The sequence below is a fragment of the Phlebotomus papatasi genome, chromosome 1 (assembly GCF_024763615.1).
Source record: "Phlebotomus papatasi isolate M1 chromosome 1, Ppap_2.1, whole genome shotgun sequence".
Taxonomy (NCBI): Eukaryota; Metazoa; Arthropoda; class Insecta; order Diptera; family Psychodidae; genus Phlebotomus; species Phlebotomus papatasi.
The window spans coordinates 8,322,861-8,343,031 of record NC_077222.1 but is presented as its reverse complement, the minus strand read 5'-3'; the positions used below and the strand labels follow the sequence as shown (position 1 = coordinate 8,343,031).

The 20,171-nt window shown below is 31.4% G+C and overlaps 2 protein-coding genes across 2 annotated transcripts; both read left to right on the top strand.

Moving 5' to 3' along the window:
• The first annotated feature begins 1,368 nt into the window (after nt 1-1,368).
• On the top strand, nt 1,369-6,684 carry LOC129798688 (uncharacterized). The gene is made up of 2 exons (XM_055841956.1): nt 1,369-1,572; nt 5,854-6,684. Exons 1-2 carry the CDS (start codon nt 1,395-1,397, stop codon nt 6,465-6,467), a joined length of 792 nt encoding a protein of 263 aa, XP_055697931.1. The 5' UTR covers nt 1,369-1,394; the 3' UTR covers nt 6,468-6,684.
• A 4,580-nt stretch (nt 6,685-11,264) lies between these two features.
• LOC129798687 (leucine-rich melanocyte differentiation-associated protein) lies at nt 11,265-19,792 on the top strand. Its single transcript, XM_055841955.1, has 3 exons — nt 11,265-11,335; nt 16,135-16,359; nt 19,311-19,792. Exons 1-3 carry the CDS (start codon nt 11,288-11,290, stop codon nt 19,785-19,787), a joined length of 750 nt encoding a protein of 249 aa, XP_055697930.1. The 5' UTR covers nt 11,265-11,287; the 3' UTR covers nt 19,788-19,792.
• The last annotated feature ends 379 nt before the right edge of the window (nt 19,793-20,171 follow it).

Here is a 20,171-nt window from a genome sequence, read left to right as displayed (position 1 = left end):
TTCGAAATTTTTATCTCTAGGCTTGAGGGAAGCGTCAAACTTAATCGCTTATTCCTGAAAATTCATTTTTTCTATGGACAGGATTCCCAAACAAATAATGCAACGATTTCATTGAAATTTGGAAACTTCTTTTGGAAAAGATTATTTACTACTTGAGAATGATTTCATTTTTCCTTGTAAAAATGCACCTTTTAGTGTAAAATTGTCTAAAAAGAGAAACAAATTTTATTTTTTCAAAATCTTTCGGTTTTGTACAAGTTTTACTCACCTGCTAACAGAAAATATTTGGGTGTGTTTGTCTTAAGATTAGTCTAATGAGTAGATGCAGGTGACTTTTCGTAGGCTTTTCTTTCATCTTAGTACTTAAGGATGGTCTTCATCGATCCGACCTATTAAGCGCAATCAATAAAGACCATTGTTAAGAGATAGAATTAAAAAATAGCTTACAAACCAGGTCCCAAGGGTTGAAGTTTCAAATTTTTAAATATAAATTTTACAAAACATTGTTCAAATGTTATATTTTTGTTGGATTCACAGCCTACATAAAAGAATAAAAAGATGTCTTAAAATTAAAATATTATTCATTATTTTTTTTTTAATTATTTAAACATTTTGTTTATGCTTTTCGTTTTGGTCTTACAGTTTGAAAGACAGCTCAAAGATTAAGCAATTATGATTAATGGGAACATAAATTATGACCTAAAATTCATACTATAAAATCTAAAAAATTATTTCATTATCTTTTAATTTTGTATTAATTTGGAAATTATTGTTATTTATTTCTAAATATAACGTCCAAGTCTAAACGATTCCTTGAAATTTCTCTAAAAGTCAACAAAATATAGTTCCAACAGTATCAGTCACACAGAACTTAAAATTACAAAACAGAATTTATTGTTGTGGGTGCACTATAATTTGATAAATTAATTTCCAAAAAGCTCTTTTGTTTTTAAATAGTTACATCTGAATGAGGACTGATGCAGGCAACTGCACTAACTATTAATACTAAATCCCATGAGTGATAGGAGTGTTGCTATCGCATATTGAAATGCCAATGCGAGTTCAATCAATAAAATATTCTTGCTTCATATAGTCGGTATGGATTTGTGTCTTAAAAGTCGGCATTTTTATTGTAAATCAGAGGCAGATGTCATAACCTGCGTGAGGAAATAAACATAATAGTTTGCTAAACTTCTTTTGATGGAAAAATGTGTTGAGGCCTCAGCCCCCTCTTATGAATATTGCCATCTTTTTTCCAAAAAAAAAAACTCACGATCGCGTTATTATATTGTCACCAATGTTCCAAAAAATATTCGTCAACTCTCGATGCCTATATAAATTGATTAGCTCTGAATCAAAAAAGACAGTGCTGTTTAAAATTTCATCGCGTGAAAATGAAGTTTTTAGTAGTTCTACAGTGCATTGTGGCTGTAGCAGTGGCTGTGCCAAGACCACAAGGATACTCCTATGGATTACCAAGATTTTCTGGGGATGCTAATTTAATTGGTGCAGGATCTTCATCACCATTTGCCTCGCTCAGTAGTGTTTCTGGATCGGGAAGTTCTCAGTCATGTGCGTATCAATGCTTAGTGTTTTTTTTTGTGCATTATACGGGAGTACGATAATGAACATCTTAAGTTCCTCATGTCCAAGAAATAAATCTTGGTACTTTTGGCGTTTAAGTGGAAAAGTTACTGAAACTTTACCTTTAATTCATTCTGCAAAAATTACAGTGAAAGGATTTTACGCTTGAGCTCAAATAGTGCCAAAGTTTTAGTCTTTAAGATTGACTTAGATTGGCCTTAGTCTTTGAAGTACAGTATCGGCCAAAAGTTTCTTGACAAAGAAATTTCGAGAAATCATGTGGAAAAAATCATAGAAAAAATTACTTTTTATTAATTTTTAATTTGGAAATGAGTTGCTTGTAATCCATAGATGTTATTTATGTATTTCAAAAAAATTAATTAATTGCATTGCACATAAAAAAAATATTTTCCAAAAGTTAATCATTTTTCATCGGCCAAAAGTTTCTTGACAAATATGAGAAAGTGGCTCAAAATAGTCAAATACGTGCAATTAACATCCTGTTACCAGTTATATTATGAAATTGTGTTATTTGAGTCAATATATTTGTTAGTTTGGTCAATACATGCATATTACTCATTGCCTCATAGAGTTCGTTAACAACCTAAACAAACGTAATACAAAAAAGCTCTTGATTAATCTATGTACCGATCTATCTTTCAAAATCTTGTCTAGTGGCTTGTTTCTGAGATAAAATGTGTCATACATCTGTTATAATCCTTCCAAGTGTGTCTCGGCTAAAATAAAAAATCTGCCAGACTTTCAATTTGATTTAAAAACGACATAGAGTGAAGCGAACACCTATTGACTCCTTTCCAGTATCAATCAGGATATTAAATTTGAAAACTTCTCTTAATAGAAAACAGCTAAAATAGAGAAAAACGCTTTGCATTTGCATTTTATTAGTTATGTTAGATAAATTTCAATATTTTGACGAAAGTGTCAATAGGAATTCCCTATCAAAGAGGTGTTCCTTTTACCCTACAGATGTGAGGAACGTTTAATTTAAATAAATGGTAACATAAGAAAACCACAGAGAATCACTGTGAGCCTAGAAATTTTCCAATTGTTCTGTTGATTTCAAGGTTGATCAACTTTCCCATTCCCATAGCACTCACGTTACAGCACAAAACAACTGCAATGGCAAGTAGGGGGAGGTTGGGCTACTTTGAGCTAGGGCTACATTAAAAACGTAATTTTTTCGCATATTTCTTAAGGAAGTTGGACCTAATCATAACTTAATCTAGATCCTTAATTGTTTTGGCTATCTAAACTTACGTTAAAGCCCACCTTTCTTTAGAAATACGAGAAAAAGTAGCTTTTCAATATAACCCCAGGTTCACTTTCCGCTTAGATTGTCTAAATATAATTCGCTGAAGGTAGAGATACAGTAGAGTCTTCTAAATTCGAACGCTCGGGGAGTATTTTTGACATTTCTCACCTCCCAAATTCGAACGAAATTTATGTGAGATTAAATTGTACTCTGAATCAATTTTCCGTACTTTCTCGCAAGTCTTAGTGGTAACATAATTCCTCTTCACTTTATACGATCATAATGTATGTAAACATTCAGAAAGAAGCTCATAAATATGATTTTCATTCATCCAAACGTCATTCGAATTTGAGAGATTCAGATTTGAGAGACTCTACTGTAAATTATTCATAATTATTTATTAATTATAGATCACTGGGTTATTATTTATTTCAAAAAGAAAATTTCTTATCGAAATAACCTCAATTGAATAGACCTTTAAGTGTCTCTTACATGGGGGAATTTTTAAGTACACCCCACTGTGCTATGCACCAAAGAGTCTTAGGAAATCTCCCCTGGTGGTTCGTATCTGAGATAAATTTTCTCCACCCTCTGTAATAAACTTTCCCAAGTGTGTCCTGACTAAAATAAAAATCTTGATGGATTTTCTATTTTATTTCGAAACGTTTCGAACTTCAGTCACAGCGCATCCGAAAAATCTTGTTCATCACGCAGGTTTCTCCTCTGTTCTGTAGATATTAAAAAAAAAACAATTATTGTCTGGGACTCCACAACTCCCGAACCATAAATAACTTTTACCAAAAATCAAAATTAAATCGTGTAACTAAATAATTTCATTATTCACTTAATGGCAATTTACCGTGACAACAAGCATTTTCCGAGCAATCAAGAACGATTTAAAAGAGATATCTCTTCAGTAACAAAAAAACAACTGATTTTAAATTGACTTAATGTTAAAAATTGCTCCTTGGAAATTACAAGGAGTCAACTCAATCTGAGCCATTTTTCAGGAAACAGCATGAAAGATTCAACTTTTATAAATAATTATCTCAATTAAGTATGTTAATAAAAACAATTTAATTCTTTTCTATTTGTATAAGCATTATTATAAACATCGAAACATACATATTTTTACCTTTTAAAATAAGTTTTTTTATGAGTTAGCTCTTTGTCATTCTAAACTTGCTTAAGTTAGTCCCTTGTTTCACAAAAAATTTGAACGATAAATCTATTTTGTGTCCCTTGACTTCAAACAAAACCGCGCAAGCAATCATAAAGAGTAAAATTTTGAAAAACTTATCTATTAACGAAATTTATTGACTCATATCATCTGAAATTTTATTAAATTTTCTGTCTGAGTGCATTAAAACCTCAAAATCGCCTAAAAGTGGGTTGGCCCCTTGTAATTTCCAAGGAGCGAAATATTCGATAATAACCAAACGGAGCTTTTGATGATGGAGATTTTATGCGCCGAAAGATAGGCAAAGTTCGCAGGGCTAACGCTCAGAAGGGAACTTTTATTTAGAAATGGAGGTTCTCGATCAAAATCATCCCATTTGAATGCCCCCTTAAAGGCCTCTGCACATTAGGAATAATTTTCGTCAAAGAAAATTCGTCTGCACTACTGTTGAAACATCAAAATTCTGTCAATAATGCAATTTTTGACGAAAATTGCTCCCAATGAGTAGAGGCCTTTATTAGTAAAAAATGGAAACTGCTCTCTCTTGTAGTATGAACAGTTATAAAAGAAATTCAACAATTTCTTTTACTAATGGAACTTACTTGGTATTTTTAACGAAATTTCTTACTGAATTACTTTCTGGTCTTTTATATAAAAAGCGTCGATTAGGGAAAAATTCATACCGAAAATTATTTTTAAGCTCATGTAACTAAGCTCTTGACTTTAACAGAGATTACAAATTTTAAAAATTTAAATCCCGAAAAATATTAGCTTAATATTAGCACGATTCGTTGATTAATGTTTTCAATTTTTGTTTTTTATATATATTTTTATTTATCGTATTATAATTTAAGGTTTATATATGTAATAGATCTAGGAGAAAGTGCCCATGCTTGATACCATGGGAAGCTACGTAATGATTAAATTGTCTATTTTAAAAACTATGGGAAAGTGGCCAGTTTTTAAAATATATTGCGGAGTCACGTTTATTGAGAAACATAGGAAAAATTTAGTCATTACGAAGCTTCCAATGGTATCAAGCATGGGCACTTTCCCTTACGTTCTTAAATGGGTTTTTCCTTAATACTCTATAAAAAACGTTTTGTTTTGAAACAAATGGATCTTGTTAAAATGTGAAGAAATTTTCCTTCGTTTTGGTCTGGAGGTTGCTAAATAGCGTTAAGACGGCGATGGCCAAGGGGGGGGGGGGAATTATTTAAATCAAAATGAATAATAAATTTCATACAGTATAATAAATAAAATAATAATTAATAATAATAATGATAATAATAATATTGATAAAATTAATTGTAACATCCTCAGTTATTCTAGTTTATTTAAAAATAATTAAAATACTAATTATTAACAATAAGAATAAGAATAATTATATTATTCCCTTTCTCATAGAGGGTAAAGTGGTACAAGTTGGACAGTGGTACAAGTTGGACAATGGTACAATTTCGACAGGGCTTTTTGTCTTGATAAATTTAGTACTTAATTTTTATTTGTATATTTTTAATGCTTTAGTTTTATAATTTGGTTCCTTGTGCTTAAAAACAAATTTTGTACTGTATTTATCAAGAAGAAAGCCATGTCCAACTTGTACCGGCGAATTGTCCAACTTGTAACACTAATTCCAAATTATATCACTTTACCCTATATCAGAAAAAAAAATTGAGCAAAAGTATATTTTTGCCACCCTATTTTTACTAAATTTATTGTAAAGTAAGTAAACGTAAACTTTAAAATTGTCGCCAATAAAAGTATAATCAATAGCTTTCAATTGAATCAACTAACTTTATTTTTCTCTCAATAGTTTCAGCTGCTACAACCTTTGGACAGCAGGCTTCTCGTCAATACACTCCTGAAGTCCAGAAGCACATTTACGTGCACGTCCCACCACCAGATCACGAAGTCCTCCCAGCACCCCGAGTTGTTACCTACGACCGACCCGTTAAGCACTACAAGATAATATTTATCAAAGCCCCATCTCCAACTCCTCAGCAGCAACCCCTCCTTCCTGCACCCGTTCAAAATGAGGAGAAAACTCTGGTGTACGTGCTGGTGAAGAGACCCGACAGACAGCCAGACCTTCATCTTCCAACACCAGCACCAACAGTTCCAGCCAAGCCCGAGGTGTACTTCATCAAGTACAACTCGAAGAAGGAGGGAGGAGCTGGGGCATTGCCGGTGCCATCACTGCCATCAGTGCCATCGGTGGTGGATGCTCGTGTACCAAGCCTCCCACAAACCGTGCCACAGAGTGGTTCAGCCAGCTCTTTGAATCATTTAACCGCAAACGCCGGCAATGCTGGAACTGGCTTCGCACAACAATCTGGTGGATTCAGTCAAGGAAATGTAGCCACTGGACTGGCATCCACAGCATCTCGTGTTTCTCTACCACACACACAATACGGAGTACCCCTATAATTCATTGATTTTTATTTTGATTTTTATTTTAATTAGATGCAAAAATTAAAATTATTTCGAAACATTTAGGAACTAGTCAAAATTGCTATTTTGATCTATTTTTTCCTTTCTTCTTTGCGAAAAACTTTCTATTTTTATAAAGAAAATATTGTTCTGCTTCACGCAGAATTAGTGGTTCAGTGTAAATAATGCAATTGAATAAAATAATTTTTACAAACATTCTATGAGACAATTTTTCTCAATTCTGAAAAGTAATGCAATAATTATTTTTCAAAAATTTTCTTTATTGAATTTTTGGTTTTGTAAGAACTTTTTTCTCATCATCATATCAAATATTTTTTCAAGCCCGGCTAATATATTATTATTTACTTGTTAAGAACTTAATAGGTTTCTAACTCAATGGCTTAATTTTAAGGAGTTGCAGGACGTCCAACTATTAAAAAAAATGATACAAACGTCAAAGCTTTGTGACAAAAGGCGTATGAAGTCCTGTGTAACAGTCCTTAATTAAGTAGTTTGTATTAAAGACATGACAAGTATTTTTGCTAAGTACTTAATTAAGGACTTTCAATTAAGCTTTTTTAAGTAATTCCGATAAATCCTATAAAATATGTTTTTAACTCCTCATATTTTTGTATTTACCCCATAGTAAAAGAAAGTAGAATAGGAATAGCAAGCGAAAAAATCCTCAGAATTTTCCAGTATTTTTCCTTGAAAAATTCCATAGGAATTTTCCATAATAGATTCCACGGAAAATCCCACGGATTTATACAGAATTTTTCATGTGGAAAACATCCATGAAAATGTTTGTGAAAATTATGTGGATTTTTCTACTTAAATAAAATGGAGAAAAAATAAAGTTATCAATGCATTTCATGCTTTTATTTCCGAATATTAAAGAAATAAAATGCGTATGCGTACCATTACCATAAGGTCACTTTGCAGAATTCAACATTTTTTTCTGTATTCGTTTTATTTAATTTTTTTCTGCAAAATACTTTGAATTGAATTATTTTACAATAGATTATTGTATTTTTTGACATTGCAAAGGTTTTCCCATATTTCCAATGAAGAAATGCTTATTATTATGGTTTTCCAGTGTATCATTACCATAAGGTCACTTCTCAATAGTCACATTTTCTTCTATATACATATTTTTTTTATTTAATTTCTTTCCACAAAATACTTTGATTTGAACCTATTTATTTAATTTTTTATTTTTTTATTTTTTTATTTATTTATTTATTTATTTAATTCATGTCCCTGTATACTAATAATACATTATGGGGCTGTACATAATATAAGTTATTTGTTTTTGTATATAATTTTTTGACAGTCCAACTTATATATTTAAATTGAGAGAACATCAATTTTACTCAAGGGGTAGATATTAGGGTGAAAATGTGTACACCACATCCAGACACTTCCACAATTTATATAGAAGAGCTCTTCACACTTCCAGCATTTCGGAAAACCCCCGAAAAAGCTGCAATACTTCCGGCATTTCTCACACTTTATGCAATTCTCATACTTAAGAATCAATAATTTATTTAATATTATGAAAAATCTATTTAAAAAATTCTCAAGAAATTTTTTTTTACTTATGTATTTTTTTAATATTTTGCTTATATTTTGAATATCTTGCAGATATTCTTCAAATTAAAAATCAAATAGAAAATCATCCTTCAAATTTTTATTTTTTCATGCCTGTAATCCATAAATATTATTTGTGCATTTCAAAAACAAATTTATTTAATATTGTATCAAAAATTATTGTTTTCCAAAAGTTGACCATTTTTTATCGGCTAAAAGTTTCTTGTTACGTTTAAAAAAATTACTTAAGTTACTCTGAAAAATAGATCATCTGACAGGATAGCGGTCAGATCAGTGAGATGTCTCTAAGGTTACTCTTAAAACCCCATGCATCACCACACTCTTACTTTATTGCCGTTATCCCCAAACACTTTATACCCGTTTAAACACAGCACGGAATCCGGCAAATCGTGTATTCCGGAATTGGAAAGAGAGGTCTTTGCTTAAAAGGTTACGAGCAAAAAGTACCATAATAACCCGTAATACAGTTCATAGTTCCGACAGTTCTCCTTATTCCTTTAAGTGAAAAAATGTGGCACCCATGTATCGAGCTTTTAAATACATACAAGCTTTTCTAAATAACGAAATACTATCGAATTATTGTTTTCCAAAATCTTGATAATCTCTTCAATTCGATAATTATTAAGTTGTAAAGTTGTAAAGTTGATCTTTTCAATAATTATATCCTTATATCGAAATTTTATAAGCCATTCTTCAATCATTTAAAAACGATCTAAATAAACCTCCAAAATGCTTTTTTTGTGGAAATCCATCACTTAGGCCTTTCCAAAATTCGATTAACATTAAGGGCAGAATCACATTGACAATAAAATGCTCGCTGTTGCCTCACCGTATTTCGTTAATTTACGCATTTTCATTGCAATTCTTACGAAAATTTTCCATTACCGTATTACCTTATCTCATACTCAGTGGCACTATGTGAAAATAATATAAGAAAATTAAATAAATAAAATGAAAATTCGATAAACGGTGAGCAAAAAAAACTGTAAGAGAAATTAATCGTACAGTTTTTTTTTTGTTCACCGTTTATCGAATTTTCGTTTTATTTCTTCAATTTTCTTATATTATTTTCACCTAGTGCCACCGAGTATGATTTGAGGTAATACGGTAATCGAGAATTTGCGTAAGAATTGCAATGTAAATGCGTAAATTAACGAAATACGGTGAGCATTTTACTGTCAATGTGATTCTGCTCTAAATACTACAAAGGTACCTTTTCGTTCCTTACGTATTTTATAAAAGTCCTTCAAAGGGCTTATCGACTTATTAGAAGGATACTCAGCATTAGGGGGATGTAAGACAATATAATCTTACCAGTAAAAGCAAAAAAGTAAACATAAATGCTGCAGGAAATTTACGGGATACTCCTTAAGTATAAGTTATAATAGCTACAACTTACCTTAAGCTATAATAAATTTCAGCGTTATTTACTCCGAATTATTATCATAACCGAACTTGTAAAATGTTAAAAAAAAAGTTTTTCGGCCACTCGTATTTAAAATCTGAACTAAAAGTAAAGTACAATCTGCAAAATTCGGAATTAGACAGAAATGACTTTATTTTCGGACACTCCCACTTCCAAAGACTTCCAAGCACTTCATTTTCAGTTGTACACCACTTCTGACCCTAATATCTCCCCCTTGATTTTACACGTTTTTGATCGTATAACTACGATAATGTCAATAAATTCTTTTGTAATATTATCAGACGAGAAAATTTTTATGCAAATCTTTAAAATTAGTGATTCCAGCGTTTTTCTGAAGTACTTCAAGAATGCGATGTGGCATACTATCGATTAAAATTTTGATGAACTTATCTTCAGGTTTGTTCCAGGCATCCAAAATTGCAGATTTTAACTCTAAAACGTAAGTCTATTGGCAAATATCGGCGTAAATATGGCAAACAAGAATCCCCCAAATATTTTCAATTTTATTGAAGTCAGGAGTTCAAGAGGTCAGGTGGCCAAGCCAAGATTTTGATATTCAGAGCTCGAACACAATCTAAAGCTTCTGCGCTCACATGGATCCGAGCATTATCCTACTGGAATATGAAGTCTTGGCGCTAATTTACTGGGATAAAAGGTAGCAGACCACGTCTGACTCCACCTTTTCCATAGTGAATGCTTCTTCCGTGCTTCTGAAGGTTTTTGGGCGGAGGCGGTGCATTGTATTACGTTTTATCACAGTAAAAAATGTCTTTTCCTCAATATTTAGTTGCTGCACCGGGCGGGACTCGAACTCACAGCTTTGAGCGTCGAGTCAGAGATCTCACCGCCCAAAGTCGCCGGTCTTGCCTATTGCGCCACTGAGATCACCAATGCAATGTGTAATTCAAAGGTTTTAAAAAATACTATAGCTTTTTAGTCGTTCAAATAGATATCCATTTGTAATCTTGCTTAAATATTAGAGAAAGATATCGTATGGAAAAAATTAAAAAAAATCCATTTTGTAGTTAATAGTAAATACTTTAATAGGTCTTGCGACACCTGATACAACCCATCTTCTGCTCTCTGCCGTCTGATACTCAAATGTCTGGTAATAAAGGCATGGGAATCAATATAACAATCTCGAAGAGAAGATATACATCATATAAGATGACGAGATTGCTATTAAGTTTCTTTAGGTCAATGCCTTGCATTTAAGTTGAACTGCGGCACGTGATCGCCCAATTTCACTGCAATATCATCTAAAATTGTTCATATAATATAAATTATAGATATGCCTGATACTTTCTCTCTCGGCGCCACTTGGCATTTGGCCATGTTCAAAATTACCATAAAAGAAAAATTGCAATTTTCCGTGGAAAAGATGTATACCTCAAAAATGGCTAAGAATTGCAAAAGTATGAAAAATTAGAAAAGTTTCGTAAATATTTTTTGTATTATTTTGGAAAAGGAAATTGTTCTTACAAATCCCTCAAATGAAATATGGAATTCCTTAAATTTTTCCGGTGTTACTTTTTGCAAAAATCTTCAACACGCTGCATCCCGCAGAAGTGAGATTTGAGAGAAGTAAATGTTATTACACATATTATCTCTTGAGAGATGAGATTCTCGCAATGTTTACATACAACTACGTACATTTATCTCATCTTACATTTCGTATATATATAACTAAACATTGGGGCTTTATATTTGTATACAGACAACATTCAGCGCCTTCCAGTTCAAATGCTTTCAGTTGTGTTGTGGTGCTTCAGCTGAAAATATGGAAATAAATTGGAGTAATGTTGTCTTCATAGAATCTGAGAGACGTGTAAGTTTAAGAATATTGCAAAAATCCTCATGAATCCTCCAGGCTTTGCCATTATAACTCAGCCTTTTATCTATAAGAAGTTTTAACCCTTTAGAATAATTCCTTTTTGCCTGATTTATACAGTTGGGAAAATATTTTAAGTTTCACAGTTGGTGGTTTACTTTGTACACAACAAAATGCTTACCATTTGATCTGTTTAGGCTATTTGTACACTGAAATGTTTCTCACCTTTCTTCACCGCTTTCCATGAAAATAATATTGATTAATGGACTTTAAATTTCAATGGCTTCAATGGCTTCATTGGCGAATCTCCAAGTTTTTTTTCCTCCTTACCCAAGCTTCGTAGCAGAAAAATATTTCTATTCTCAGTATCAGTATGCACAGGGTTAGATTTAACACTTGCAAACATCAGCATAACCCTTTCCACTTTCTTGTCAATTAGCATTGCGGAATTTTTAATGTGGACCCTCCCATAAACACTCCTATTAGTTTGTTTTAAGTCCTAAATTAATAAATATTCATCCATTTGCGAAATTTATTGATGCGGTAAAAATGTTTGCAAATTTGTTTGAGTTTATATAAGAGGAATATTTTATTAATTCAGATGAAAATTGCTTTACTGTTTGTTTTGTATGTTTTTTTCTTCATAATGAAAAAAATTGTTCATCATCAAAACAAGGCCTGAAAAACTTGTTGATGTTTTATGAACCAACTGTTAAGAAAGTTTGAATTATAAGTATTCGATTTTACTCACCTTTGTCCTTATAACCGTTTGAGGTCAACCGTAGATACCGGAGTAGGTATTTTTTAAGAAACTCTACTCTCTATAAGTCGATTTACCTCAGAAGCAAAATAACTTCCTTATAGAACCAAGGCTTTAACAAGTCTTAACCTTTAAAGGGCTTAAAACCACAATTTTGTGTTTAAATTACTATTTAAATTTTTAAGCCTCTTTAGAATGAGCCACTTTACTTTTAGTAGTCACAGAGATGGTATCAAACAAGGACTTTTGTTCTATAACGCCTTATTTCGAGAATTCTTCAAAACTCGGAAAAATTCAGTTTCAAAGACTGGTTAACCGCCCTATTTTGGAGACGGTTTTAAAATCGGTTTTTAAAGATGAAACCGGTTTAAAACTGTCTTTTTACAGAACTTTCTCTAAACTCTAAAGGTTAAGTTTATTTCTTGAAATTCAAGATACATTGCAAAATATTTTCTTGACCTTAGATGAGAGCTTGGAGTGCAATATAATTCTAAGTGCAATATGTAGTATGGTAATAATGTTAATAATTATGAAGGATAGTTGTAATGGGTTTCCTATACGTTTCTTCCACTCTAGGTCTTGAAAATAATTATTTGCTTAAAGGTTACCGAAAATTATTTCAGGACTTTTTCACTTGATAATATTTTAGCTTTCAAACCTCAGTTAAATATTTACAAGATAAAAAATCAATTGTATACTGAGAAAAAATATAAACAGCTTAGTACAATCTTGTAAAATATTGTTTTATGTGTAAAACTAACATGATGCTTACCTCTCCCTGTATTCATAGAGATTTTTATTAAATCTTGCCATATTTTAACTATACATATCCTATTAGACCCAAATTCACCAAAATTGTTACACAAGATTCTTGTAATTTTTTCTCAAAAACTGGTAATTATTAATTTCTCAACCGGTGCAGTAGAAATCCCCAGAGGCTTCCTTTCATTTTATTTTTTATTTATTTATTTATTTATTTTTTTTTTTTGAAATGCCTATGGAATATTTTTTGTGAAATTATTCGTGAATTTGGTACAAATTATAACCGTGATTTTCATGATATATAATACCAAAAATTATGCATTGGCATGTTTTCTACAGAGAATGATCGAAAAAATTGACTTTAGAAACCATTCCCGACCGAAAAATCTGCATTTTTTGTTGAAAAAAGACTAATTTCGACAATATTTTTACAAGATCATACAAAAAAACTCTACAGCAGAATATAGATAGCGATTCAAGTTTTCGAAACTTAAGTTTAAGAAGATTTAACTTGTCATAAGATTTTGAAAATAAAGAGGAAAACTCTTTCGGTTTGTTTGTCAAAATCTTCTCTATATTTTTTTCCAAAATCTAGAATAAAATTTTTAAGTAGTTCCTCATTAAAGGTTGTCAAAAATGACAACTATAAACAAAAAATAGTTATTTTTACGGAAATCTACATAGCATTAGCTTTTCCACGGTATTTTAAAATATTATTTTAAAAAGAAAATAAAGCAATAAATAAGTTCTAATTTAACTGAGAAAAAGAATATATTTGTGTGTTAAATATTACATCAAAAATTAAGTTTTGAAAAAATGTTCAAAATTCCATAACCTAATCCTAAATTTGAAACTGGTTAACCGGTTTCAGAGCCATCCAAAACCGGTTTACCGTCTATCCTAAAAACTCGGTCATTTGGAATCACTAATCTTAATACCGGTTATTCAAGGTCAAAAGTTAAAAATGCTCTTCAGAACACACTCCTCAACAGAATGGTATCATATTTTAACTCGTTGGACAGGTCTTGGAATTCTTGACAAGCCTGAACCAATTCCATCCGGTTATGAGCCGGTAATAAGGGATCATTTTCATTTTTTCTGACAAGGGTCTCTGGTTTCTCGAGTTCTGCGAAGCAAAAAGTGGGTTTCGTGATGCAAAGATTGGGCTTCTCGGTTTTCACGAAGTGTTTCTCGAACAATTTACAAGCGTTTCTCAATTTCAGTTACCCCTTCACCGGTAATGAACCGGCTATGAACCAAGACAAATTTGTCCTAAAAGTAAATCTATAACTCTTAATACAATTTTGGAAGATCTTTTGAGTGATTTATGAATCGGTTTAAAAATCGGTTATAAAACTGATAAACAGTAAACGATGCGGAAGTACTTTTGATGTATAGCATCTAAATCATGTGTTCGAGCATTTTGCAAAGCCAAAACCTGGGACGCTTTCCCACCCTCTTTTTTATATTAAAATTGAATCGCCATACGTTCGTTACCAATTTTAACAGATTTAATTTTATTAAACTCTAAAGTATTAGATTTTATTCTAATTAGGTCAGGAATATAAATTTTACATGAGTTTAAAATTTGACCTCCAGAAAAATTATGAAGGACTCACTGTGACTATCCTTGAAGTATATTTTAAAATTAAATAATAAAAAAAAAATAAAAGAATATTCTCCGATCAATGTCTTACGGTATTCTAGCCGTATCGATCCGGGTTTAATACCGCTAAACTTCTGGATCATTTTTTTGCTTTTTGTCGGTTCAAAATTCGTCAAATTAATTAATTAATTAATTCGTCAAATAATGCAAACATAGGGGAAAGTACTCTCCCTTTGAACGTTCATGCCTTCGAATAATGTGAATTTCTTTTACTTTTTCTGAGAAACTTATACATAATTGTCACATAATTATCAATAAATTGATAATAAGCTAATTAATATTTATTATAAATGTGTAAGTCTCTTAGGAAAAATAAAAAAAAATCACCTTATTCGAAGGCATAAACTTTCGAAGGGAGAATACTTTCCCCTAATGGCACAACAGACTCCCCAAACAAATCGTGCTAATAGAAAAAGGCATTGAATAAACGAGCAGTAAAAAGTCAAATTTGATCAACAAAAAATTCGAAAAGATCAGTAAAAAATAAAAAAATGGTCAGTAAAAATTAAAAAAGGGCAGTAAAAAGTTAAAAAAGGGCAGTAAAAAATTAAAAAGGAGCAGTACTTTATTAAAAGCGGTCAGTTAAAAACGAAAAGTGGTCAGCAAAAAATGAAACACGATCAGTAAAAAATAAAAAGTGGTCAGTAAAAAATAAAACATGATCAGTAAAAAGTAAAAGATGATCAGTATAAAATAAAAGTGATCAGTAAAAAATAGAAAGTGGTCAGCAAAAAAAATAAAAATGAGCAGTAAAAATATTCAATTTTAATTTTTTGCTGATCACTTTTGACTTTTTACTGACCATTTATTTTTTTCCCATAGAAAAATAATTTTCAACAGGAAGAGATATACTTCGGCTGAGATAAAATTCACTGTTTATTGAACCTAATCTAGGCAAAGATAACTAACGCGGTGCCGTCTCAGGCTATTTAGAGATTACAGTTTAGGAGCAAAAGTACAAGGGGCTATCATATTATAAAATTCAGTACTTTATAGCAGATTAAAACATAATGGGCGCAAATTAGATAGCCTAGGTCACTTAAAATAGATTTGTTCAACAAAAGCAGTCTCTGATTAAAATCTTAATCGTTTTATAAATATTTGATGAAAAGATTCATAAGAGGTAGGGTCAGGGGACCGACATTGCCAAGAAATTATCTTAAAAATTAAAAAAATGGTATAGCTTTCTTTTCAATAGATACCCTACAAATCGATCAATTTTTTTGAATACCCTTGTGAAGATGCTCATTTGAATATTCCTAAATTCCTTCACTTTCATGAAAAACAAAGTTTCCATACATATCAAATAAGTCAACTTCTTATCAATGTAAACACAACTGGAGTTTAATGATTTAACGACGTTATTCACCCAGAATATACAGAAAGGCACTTATCTGTATTTTTCACAATTGCTCGAAAATACCTCGAAATTGTAGCCATTTATTCCCATTTTCTCTGTATAGGAAGAAATTCAAGTACATTTCCTATTTATCAGTCTAGAAAATTGAGGAATGCATGAGATAAAAATTAATCAGTAGGGTTCAAAGAGGCTGGGGCATGCAGAATATTGATTTTGACTATCTTCTTTTTTTAAATTTTGCATTAAAGCTCATTCTGTCTGAACTGGAACTATATGAAATACCGGATCCCATTATAAATTTATACCACAATCGAGCAAATCAATTGGATATTAGTTTCAACAAGTTAACATCCATCGCTGGAATATCTCTCTTTACTTCACTGGAGGAACTGATCTTAGACAACAATCAACTTGGAGATATTACCTTTCCTGCAAACAACAATCTCAAACTTTTATCACTTAACAACAATATGGTAAGACGTAGTAGGAAAATAGGAAATATAAACATTAGAGATATGATACACCTCATTTCGCACAGTTGCAATGGAAGTGGCTTAAAGTGGTTTTAGCTAGTTTTTGATTATTATGTAAATTCAAATAAATTTTGTCGATTTTAAATATATATTGAGTTAATAAATCTGGCACTTCTGTGATCGAAAAGGCAAATTTATTATTTATGAATGTAGAAATATAATAGATTTTGAAGATCATAGAAAAACGTTTTCTATTTATTTTAAAAAAAAACAAGGCCAATTCTCCTAGCTAGGATATTGTTAATCTATTAAATTTAAGAGATGTCTCACTGTGATACCAAAAAATTAATAGAAAACTACTTAAACAAAAAAACACAAAGAGTGTAAAGGATATTACTTAAAGATAAGGGACCAAAAAATCCCAAAAATAAAGTCCAATAAACAAAAAAAATGTAAATAAATGACTGTACAATATTTTCGTCTCGAAGAGAGCATATTAAAAAATCATTTCGTTATTCCCAAATATTCAGTATTATCACTTCAATTTATGCTACTGAAAAATAATTAAAGAAATTGAGTATGGTCATATGGCCATAAGTGAAAACATTTTTGAGACATTTCCAGACTAATGGCCACTTATTTTTATGACATTTACGTGACATAACCTTTGCATTATTATACGAATTTTGCTTAAAGCATTTTTTGTAAATAAAATTTCTTTTAAACTTTACACAAGAAAATTAGAGGTGAATGAGTAAATTTTATTAAAAAAAAACATTTGATTAGAATGTTAAACGTATAATTTCCCGTGAGATTATTCGACTATGTACGGCCTGGTGCAGTGCAATATCTGGTGAAAACGGAGTAAGACCTTTTTTTCGCTTCTTTCAATTTTTATTCGCTACCGTTTCGAGAATACGATGTCCTCTTCATTAGATCTACAAAGCGTTTTGAACAATTTGTTTACAATTTGGCTTTGAAAATGTTAAAAATTCTTTTAAAAATGTAACCAAATTGTTAAAAACGCTTTGTAGACCTGATGAAGGGGACATCGTATTCCCGAAACGTTGTAGTGAATAAAAATTGAAAGAAACGAAAAAAGGTCTTACTCCGTTTTCACCAGATATTGTATAATTTCCCTTTTTACAAAAAACTTTGTTTAAGGACAATGCTATGGTACCCAAGAGAATGTAAAAATCCGCTCAATTTTTAAGTTTAAGTACTCATTGAGCATTAAATAAGTAATTAATTTAAAGCAAGTTTTAGAATATTTAACTACTTATCTAATGCATGAAAATGAAACACTTCGAGTAACACCCTATCTTATGTTGCTCAAGTGAGCCTTAAGGGGTAATGTGGGTAAAAAAGACTGAAAAAACTGCAGTTTTTTATTTTTTATTTTTTTTTTCAATATAATAATAAAATTATTTTATTCCAGCTCTTAAGCATATTATAAAAGTACAATATTTGAGAACTACATACTGAAATTTTCATTTAGAAATCTTAATAATTCGACCGCTGTGACAAGATTTTCAAAGACGTTCTTAAAAAAAAACTTATTTGTGGACAAGATTATTCAGAGTAAATTCATCTTACGTTAAAATAACACTTATTTTCTATCAGAAGATTTGATTTAATTTGATTTATTTTCATCTCTATTTTTTCACCACTCCCGTGCGGCCATCGCCGTCTTAGTGTCGATTCGAACCTCCGGGATGAAAACGATGGAAAATCCCTTCATTGATTGTAGGTTTAGTGACCGTGCATATGCAAGTAGGCCACTCATATGGCCATACAATAAACTAATCCCTAAACGAACGATTTTTTAAAGAAATTTTGAATTTGAAAAAGAATCATTTCCGAACTTTTTTACTCCATGTGTCGCCTGGTAGAAGAACTTATAATCAAGGAAGCATAAAATCTTTCATTCAAAGACCAAATTATCTTATCGAGAGTAAAGCCGTCTGCAGACTAGAGGTTTAGCCCAGTTCCCGAAGATCTCAAAATCCTAAAGAAGCAAAAAATTAAATTGGTTTCTCAGAATCTGATACATCACCTGACCTTAATAATTATATCATAAATCATGATTTTCCAAAAATCCTGACTTAAAAGAAATTCGAGAAATTAAGCCATATGAGTAAGCCTTAGATCGAAGCCCGTATAAGTGTGCTAAACTTCAATGAAATCGATTCATAAGTTTTCGAGAAATCTTATTCAAAGAAACGTAAATTTTCCCCAAAAAGTTTTCCGAAAATAAGGTCCCAACAGATTAGATTTTAAAAATTTTTAAATGAAAATTTCAAAAAAAAAATATAGTTTAAATATTATACTCTTACATGCCTAACCGTGCTATCACACTAGGATTTTTTCAATTTGTAAATTCTATACGGAATGAGATTTTCAGTCCCATGCCACGTGAAACCAAGTGCAATGAAGCTCACTGGATGCAATTCGAACACCTTTAACGCCAGAAAAAATCCTGGTGTCCTAAAGAGGATTCGAACCCGGGACACTTGCATTATAGAGCGAGTGCTATACCACTTGACCCATTGAGTGCCCTTTCCACGATAGATAATTGTACCAACAAATCTCACTTACTATGAAAACCTTCCTATGAAAAGCTTTGTCAAATCGCCTTGATCTTGTTAAAAGTTTGTCAAAAGGATGTTTTTCCATATAAAATGTGAAGAATAGTCTTGTCAAATTAGTAAACAACATCCTTTTGACAAAATTTTAACAAGATCTATTTGTTTTTCAGATTAAAGGAAATTCGGATTCGGAACCTTGTATCATAGAACAAGCGCTCCATCAGTCAACTTACTACGTACTCAATGATTAAATAAATCATTAATCATCATAGAAAATTCATCAACGTTCTAAATCATATTGTGCCTCTTTGATCGCAAGGGTTCTCTATATATTTACGTCTATTATTTCTGATACCTTTGCAGATTAAGAATCTGGATTACCTGTTAGACAATATTAAAGAGAGCTTTCCACATTTGGACTACTTAAGTCTACTGGGAAATCCATGCTGCCCATTTCCCATCTACAGTGGATCAATTGATGAGAAGAAGTATCAGAAGTACAGAGAAAAAGTCCTTAATCATTTGCCTACACTCCAATTTCTGGACTCAACACCAGTAAGTCTTGCTGAGAGGATGAAACTCTTGGAGAAATTACCACCAATCTATCCTGCTGAATCTGACAGAAGTGTCGAGAAATTCACACAAATATCTGGTTTGATGAGAAAGACTTTCTCGAGTATTCACCAAGGTCGCTTTGGAAAAAATAGGCCAACGACTTACAATCCCTTGCCACCAACAGTTCGTATAGGCCAACACCGGGGGGCCTATGTTAAATGTAAATTCAAATATGTAGGGGCTCACTCTGAGGGAAATCGATTTATTTTGAATAAAGATCTTTAAACTGACACTTTTATGATTGCAACCAATCCTATGCTCTTAAAACATTTTATGTGTGTGAACTTTTCCACACCATTTTCCCCGTATGTGTCTATTCACATATTGAATTCTCCTACAAACGGCAAACCTTATAAAGAATGATGGATGGCAAGGATAAGATAAACACCAAGATGATTTGGGAAGATTGGGAAGTATTTGCAGAACGAGAAAGAAATTTCAAACACCATCAATTTGGATTATCATCGAAAGCCAAGATGAGGTTCTTAACCTAACTTACTTTTGAAAAACGATTTTAGAAAAATATGCATCAGTATATTTATGATTTTATACTAAACACAATATTTCTATATATTTTTCACATGCTTAAATTCTGAATAAAGCTTAAAA